Source organism: Chrysochloris asiatica, unplaced genomic scaffold (assembly GCF_000296735.1).
Source record: "Chrysochloris asiatica unplaced genomic scaffold, ChrAsi1.0 scaffold00290, whole genome shotgun sequence".
Classification (NCBI taxonomy): Eukaryota; Metazoa; Chordata; class Mammalia; order Afrosoricida; family Chrysochloridae; genus Chrysochloris; species Chrysochloris asiatica.
Window position 1 is genome coordinate 3,423,777 of NW_006408808.1, and position 8,158 is coordinate 3,431,934.

General features: G+C 40.0%; 1 protein-coding gene across 1 annotated transcript in view; it reads right to left on the minus strand.

Moving 5' to 3' along the window:
* The window catches only part of SHQ1 (SHQ1, H/ACA ribonucleoprotein assembly factor), a 190,571-nt gene that overhangs the window by 73,921 nt on the left and 108,492 nt on the right, over positions 1–8,158 (minus strand). The window contains exon 10 of the mRNA XM_006874633.1: positions 5,171–5,291. Within this exon, the coding sequence (XP_006874695.1) occupies positions 5,171–5,291 (121 nt within the window). The remainder of the gene's footprint in view (positions 1–5,170; positions 5,292–8,158) is intronic.

The window sequence follows — 8,158 nt, forward strand, 5'->3', positions numbered from 1 at the left end:
AGGGCCCAGGTCTCACCATACTTCAGATCAACCAGCCCTTCCTCTTCTCTCTCTCATCTCCAGGTCAACAGGAGTCTAAGGAACATGGTTGAACTCAGCCCATTTCTTCATTGCTGCCTTTCCCCGTCTTCTACTCACCAGTAGACCAACGTGGTCACCAGCAAGCTTACATGCCTGCTCATGTGCTCCCTTTGAGTTTCAGTCTTGGAATAAAGGCAACATTTTGTTCTGTCATGCATAAGGCTGCCATCAATTGGATTCAACTCAACAGCAACTCACAACAACATAAAGAAAGCTAGCTGAGATCCAAATATTAAAAAGCCTCACATTGATTCTTGCCCTTCCAACACATCATGGTTACAACCAGGAAATCTGGTGACCACGCTGCACATACTTTTTACTTGTCTACTACTCTGCATGATGTTGCTTTCCCAACATGGAATACATCGCTTCTGATTATATTCGCATGTGTAATAAAATAGCACTATGCAGTCAAACAGCATTTTATAGGCTTTGCTATTAATTCATATACCTTCTTTGTTCAAACACTTTTCTGTATCTCTTTCTCAGCCTTGACCCAAATGTTTCTGGTCACCTCTCCTTCATGGATATTCTTTGTTGTTTTTCCTTATTGCTGTCCAGTCAGTTCCAACTCAGTGACCCTGTCTAGGGTTTCCTAGGCACTTCTGGTGAGTTTGAACTGCAGACCTTGCAGGTATCAGTCCAGAGTTAGTCCTACAGTGCCACACCAGGATGTTCCTTTTTGTTGGTGGTGTTGTTGATAAGTGTTATCAAGTTGGTTCCAACTCACAGAAACTGGGTTAGAAGCTTCAAATACACATTACTAAAACTGAACTCACCTGTTCCTTTCATTTCTCTCGCAACCTACAAACTCTTCATTTTTCTGCACCTCAGCAAATGCACCTACAAAGCCTAGATAAAGGTCAAACCAAAACCTGGAGCTCACCTTTGATTCCTCCCCTTCTCACTCTCACACCATGTCCAACTAATCACAAAGTCCTGATCTAATTGCTGCTGATACTGCTCAAGTGTGTCTACTAGCCTCCTTCCCTACCCTCCACATCCTGGTTCAGGCTACAATCCAATCAACTTTTGCCTGGATCACCAAACAAAAAAACAAATCCACTGTAATCCATTCCAACTCCTAGTGACCCCACAGCACAACTCCTAGTGACCCTAGAGCAGAACTGACCTGTTGAGTTCCCATGGCTGCAAATCTTCATGGAAACAAACGGCCATGTCTTTCTCCTGCAGGGTGGGTTCAAACTGCTGACCTTGTGGTGAGCAGCAGAGTGCTTAATCACAGTGTCACCAGGGTGCATCCTAAACAGACTATTACTTCTGCTATCTACCCCCACACCAATTCATTCCCCACATTGTGACCAAGTAGATCTTCCCAGAATGGAAATCTCATCACATAAGCTTGAAATCTGCAGTTACGCCACACTCTCCCAAGACACAGGCATCTATGTGGCCAACAATCCATGTGCCCAGCACCCATAAACCTCCTTGACCTCATTTCTTCCTTCCCTGTTCCTGTATTCTGATCCATCCATACTGACCTTTGAACTCTTCAAAGGGACCATTTTTCCTTGTCCATCTGTCTGAAGTAGTCTTCACCCGCCACCCCACTTCCACCTGACTACTTCTTACTGATCGTTCAGCATAAACTCTCCTTCCTGTCCCCTAGATAAGGTGCTGCGTCCTCTTAGACATGTCCAGAGCACCCTGCACTTCTCCACTGCAGCCACCATTGGGCTATGGCATATATTTCCCTTACACCTGCACCCCATAGAGTCAGCTCTAACTAGGGAGCTGTGCTTCTCCTGTTCACCTACTTCAGGGCACATGCTATGACTCAGTCATTATGGGCTGAAATCAAAACTTATTCCATTTTATCTAGTCACTGCTGATGCTGTACCTCTGCATACAAGCCACCTCTCATCCCTTTGACAGATAAACCAGGAACAAAAGAGACCCAAAAGGAATGGATGCAGGTATCTGTTCCATTCTCAAGAACACTACTGGTCCTTTACCAAAGTACCTTCACCCAGGCAACAGATGAAAGATTTAGCATTTCAAAAGATTTTTTTTTTTCCTTCTTTTCTTCACAACTGTTGTTGTTACTGTTACATGTCATCGAGTCCAACTCATAGCAACCCTGTGTAGGGTTTTCCCAGGAGAAGCTGGAGGATTGGAACTGCCAACCTTGGGGTTCCCAGTCCAGTGCTGATCCTACAGCGCCACATCAGGAGTCTTTCCTTACAACCAACTACCTCAAAACTATGATGGAAGGGAAAATTGTGATGTAGCACATTAGCAAGGTCAGGTTTTTATCTAAAACTGCCATGGATTTAGATTTTCATTTCATTTTCAAAATATTTTTTAAATTTTTAGCAAAATATCCAACTTGTACACAAAAGAACACAAAAATAGTTTAAAGTTAAACTATAATAGTATCAAATGTCTTTCATAATGAGGAAGAAATCAGTTATTTTAAAATGCTACGCTATGGGTATTATGGGGAACATGGTGGCTCTGTAGGATAAGCACTGGACTGCAAACCACAGGGTCGGCAGTTTGAGTCTACCAGCCACTTCTAGGGAGAAAGATGCGGCTTTCTGCTCCTGTAAAGATTTATATCCTCGAAAACCCAATACACGGTCTCTATGAGTCAGAACAGACTTGATAGCACTTTAACAACAACATGGATATAATGCTATAAAGGGAAATTAATTATAGGGTACTTTTATGAGTATATTGACCATACCATGAACTGCAAAAGAAAAAAAAAAGAACAAAACAAATTCAAAACCAAATATGTTCATTTTAGGAGAAATACAACCAACATCTTCTTTCAAAGATGGTTACACGCTGACTCATTCACTTTTGATAAGTCATCAGGAAGGGCCAATTACAAGAAAATCACGCCATGCCTGGTAAGGTAGAGGGTCAATAAAAACGAGAGAAACCCTCAGTAAGCTGGACTTGATCCATCAATAGACTAAGTAGCAAAAGTGGACTCCAACACACCACGGATCATGATGACAGTGTAGGACTAGGCGACATTTTGTTCTGTTCAACTTAAGGTTACCAGGAGTCAAAACTGACTCAACAGCAAGAAGTATGATTTCCATTGGTTTAAAAATGCATGGGATAGATTCCTGTCGATGTTGAGAAGGGAGAGAGAAGAGGAAGGGCTAGCTGATCCGAAGTTTGGTGAGACTTGGGCCTCCTGAGCCCATGGACACTGACTGACCTAGCCATGGAGGGCTAGACCCAAGAGTGAATTGTCCAGCTGATATGAAGGGGGGAGACACACAAGAATGCCCAAACTTGCAGATAGTACCCATTTGACCTACCTGGGATGGCTTGATGATCAGAACTCGACTAGAGGACAATAAAGGAATTATACAGGAAGCAAGTGTAAATAGCTACAATTGGATGGACCTGACCTATACCTTATAGATGTAGTTGCTCAAAATACCAAGCTATTTTGGAAGAGGAACATTATACTCAACTGGTAAAGTCGAAAATAACTTTTCCAAAGTAATGCAAACAGTTCCTTCAGGTTTCTATATTCTACCTACCTCATGGCTCAATAAACGATCCTTTTTTTTTTAAAAAAAATTACTATTATCACAACAACGATTAAACACCTTAGAATATTATTTCCCACAACTGAAAACCAAAGGGAAAATGTATTTGAAAGAGAAAGAAGTTCTGATAATTGCCACACTAACTTGAGGGCACACAGTCTTCTCCTTTAATGAAACAGGATCTCCTCTCTCATTAATAAGGAATGTCACAACCAGAGAATCAAGGCACTCATAGAAATGGGATCCTCAGAAACACCTCCATACTTCCTACCTGCTGATTAAAATCCTTACCCTTAAAAAGGAAAAAATTGAAACCCACAAAAATAAACTATTTTAATTTTATTAAGAAGATGAAAATAACAAAAGTAAGTGGCTACAAGGTATTTGGCAAACTCAATTAGCAGGAGGATCAAATGAAGTGAGGACATGGCATTATGACGTCAGGGGTCAAAGCTGCAATTTTCCATCTGGCTGAGTCTAGATTCCCAACACTAATGTTGACACCACCTTCTGCCTGTTATTACGCATTATCTTCACAGTCCCTGAGAGTAGGCCATACAATAGGCATGTCCTTAAAGTTGTCTTCTTTTATTGCTCTACAATATAATTGCTTCTCCATGAACAGAAAACAAAAATAAAGTCTCTTAACATGGTTCACTCAAAACAGGTATTAAAAGTCACACCAAACCATCAATTTACCGATCATAGAATCAATAAGAATATCATGATTACTTTTCATTTAAAATCATGATTCAAACTGGGCCATGATTTTCTATTCCAGCACCTAAGACTCATTCCACTACAGAGTTGTGATTATATGTTATGTTATCAATTAATAAATCTCTTGCTACTGAAAAGGATAATTTGGCCATGTCTAACAGAGTCAGATCAACAGAACTCCTTCACAAAATAAAAATTCATTGCTTAAAAAAAAATCTAATAGTTCATCTGTTTCCTTGAATAAAACAATAAATGATTTTCAAATCTGAACTTACCAAATGCAAGGAGTCCATGTGTGAGTGTATGTTACCGAGTCCATGTTACCAAGAATGACTCTTTCCATGTGCTGAAGATTCAGCTTTCTATACTTTGAATAATGGACTCTAAGTCAATGACTAGTCAACAGATACACAGTTATCATCTTGATTGGGTTTGTGTGCTATAATATTCACACACATACAAACACTCACAACCTACACTATTCATATACTACGGACATAAGTACAGGTACCTAGTCTTGAGAGTCTACATTGTTAAAGCACTAGCAAAAATCACTCATAATTGTTTTAATACCAGTTTGTCAAGCTATACCAATTTTTTTTTCTTTTAAAAATTCATTGTTCTTCATCTGCAACTCCCTCCCAAAGCATTTATACCACACTACTCATGTTGATCGAGCTACTTCTTAGTGTCTGATAGCCAGCTATGGGAGTTTCTTGCTCAGTAAAATCTATTCACCAGGTTACTTCACTGTCTTCCTCCAGTGCAGACAGGTGTTCGTCTACCCAGAAATGTGACATCTAAAAGCTCATAAGCAACTCAAAACTTACTTGGCTTTCTGAATCCACACACAGTAGTCTGAGATGTAGAGATCATTTAGAATGTAAGCTGGGTCGTTTTCCTGAAAAATTTTATGAATATCCAGGAGACACTTTAAAACTGCACTTTTACCTGAAGGAAAAAATTTAAATATCAAGTCATTATTAAGAAAATAATATCAGATTTTTCTAAACTAAGAAATCCACACAATTGGGTAATAATACATTTAAATAGCTCAAAGCTTTTACTTTTTAAAGAATATTTTCAATATTCCTTTATTACATGAAAATATATCAATTTGAGTAGGTACAAACCCCCTTGTTGTTTTCCTTGAAAAATGAGAGTAATATTTATATTTGGACTATTACAGATGGTCACTTGTGGGTAGAGTACTGATGTGGTACTGCAGGATATGCACAGGATTGCTAACCACAGGTCAGCAATTCAAACCCACCTGGGAAAGTCTATACATGATTACTACGAGTAGGAAGGACTCCAAGACAGTTAACAATTGTGGTTACCATAAAAACAGTAGGAAGCCAGCTAGGTACATTAAACAAAAGGGAGGGAAGCTTTCCTAGTTAAATGAAAGGATTATAAGTATATTTAAATATATAATTTAGTTAATGTTTTTGTCATGCACACTTTTGAAATACTACGGGGGACAACAGTTTAAATTGGTGGCTGTGGGTTAATGTGCTGGACTGCAAAGTCATTTCAACCAAAAAGTTAATGGTTCAAGGTCACCAGGCACTCCTTGGAAACTCTATATACAGGGTCACTCTGGATTGGAACCAATTCCATGGCATTTAACTGCAACAACAACAACAACAACAACAACAACAACAGAAAGTTAAACAAAGATTACCACATGACCCAGCAATTCTAATCCTGAGTTGGTGCTGGTGGTGTAAAGCGCTGTTGGGGCGGTGCGGGGGGAGGAGGGGAAATACATACATATATATATAAAATAATCCTGTTTATTGTATTCGCATAACCTTTTTTTTTTTTTTCTCTTTATTTCCCGAACTAAAGACTTTATGATCTCTCTCTTTTTCTATGGTTACTTCCTGAAGTGAGTAAAGAATTTATGATGTCTCTCTTTTTCTTTTCCTTAAGTAGAAATACGCACCTTAAAATTTCGAACTAGCCAACCAGGTAAGGGAAAAGACTGTGTGGTTAAAACCCTAGCCAACGGAGTGAGACAGTCTTGAAACTCGCACCAGGGATTAAAATCCTGAGTGGACTGCCCACTAAGTGTGCTCCCTGGCCTGTTCCTGTATGTACGGCTATGCACACGCACCCTCTAGCAGGAGTAAATTTTGCTTTGCCAAGGTAATTTAGTCTCACTGAGTATCTTTTATGCGACATCGTGATTCATTACTAACAGTGCCATGAAGTTGGTTTTCACCAGCCTATAGAAACCCCTCTGGTAGCGTAGGGGTTATGAATTGGGCTGCTAACCTCAAGACTGGCAGTTTGAAACTACCAGCTGTTTCACAGGAGAAAGATGAGGCTTTCTGCTCGCGTAAAGATTTTGTTGTTGTTGTCAGGTGCCATCGAGTCAGAACCGACTCATAGCGACCCCATGCACAGCAGAATGAAACACTGTCCGATCCTGGGCCAATCTCACTACCGCTGCCACACTTGACGCCATCAATGATGCCACCTGGCCAATCCATCTCGTTAGGGGTCTTCCTCTTTTTCTCTGACCCTCCACCTTACCCAGCATGACATCTTTCTCCAACGATTGTTTCCTCCGGACAATATGTCCAAAGTAAAGATTTACAACCTCGGAAACCCTGTACTAGGGTCACTAGGAGTCTGAACCGACTCTACAGTACTTAACAACAACAAGCCTATAAAGAGTTTCCCACAGTTTGAATCTTTTCAGGAGCAGAAAATCTCTCATTTTTCTCCTGTGGGCTGGCTGATGGGCTAGAATCGTTGAATTTGTGGTTCACAGTGCAGTGTTAATCCTATGGAGTCACTACACTCCCCAAATGCTTGAAAACAAGGACTCAGAGACGTGTATACCAATGTTTACTGCAACATTATTCACAGAAACTAAAAGGTGGGAACAAGTCAAGTGTCCATAAGATGAATTGGGAATAGATATGGCATTTCCATAAAATGGAATACTATGCAACCATAAAGGGAAATGAAGTTCTAATATATGTTACTGAGATGGATGAAACTTGAAAACGTCACATTGAGTGAAAGAGGCCAGACACAAAAGGGCAAATATTGCAAGATTCCTCTTAAATGAAATATCCAGAATAGGCAAATGCGTAGAAACCAAAATTTGTTTCTGGTTATCAGGGCCTGGGGACAGGTAAGTCATTGCTTTAAAGCCTATGTTGGGTGACTTGAAACTTTTGGAAACAGATAGTAGTGATGGTTATATAACATAGTGAATGTAATGTCATTAAATTTGTATACTAAAATAAACCTCATTTTAAACCCAACCAAAGTCTACAAACGGCATCTTTCACAACTTCACAATAAATAGGTGTTCTGAACTTCACAACTTGACTTGGAATTTATTACCTGAGGTAAATGGATAAAGCTATAGTAGTACCACATCCTCTGATCTGTGAAATACAGCATTTTCAGCTGAACAGTTTCATTCTAGTCCTTACAGCCCTGAAACAGGAACCACTGGACACTGACCTCATGCAGCTGCTGCGTACGCTTTCACTGACATTTCCACTTGACGGTCAGATGATATAATAAAAGAATCATGAACTAGATAATGACGACTCAATATTCATAAATTGCTCCACTGAAGTTTTAACATTTTTAACACTTTAAAGTAAGCTTCAAAGAAGCAGGGGATAGAACAAACAAGATGGCGGATCGAGTGGAAGCAACAACACAGTACACCGGACCAAGCAGACTCAGGGGCTGGTCCCAGAACTCTGAACCACATATAAAGGAATACTTAGAAGGTTGGAAGGCTCACAGCTGGGGGAATTTGTGGCAGAAGCAAGAAATCT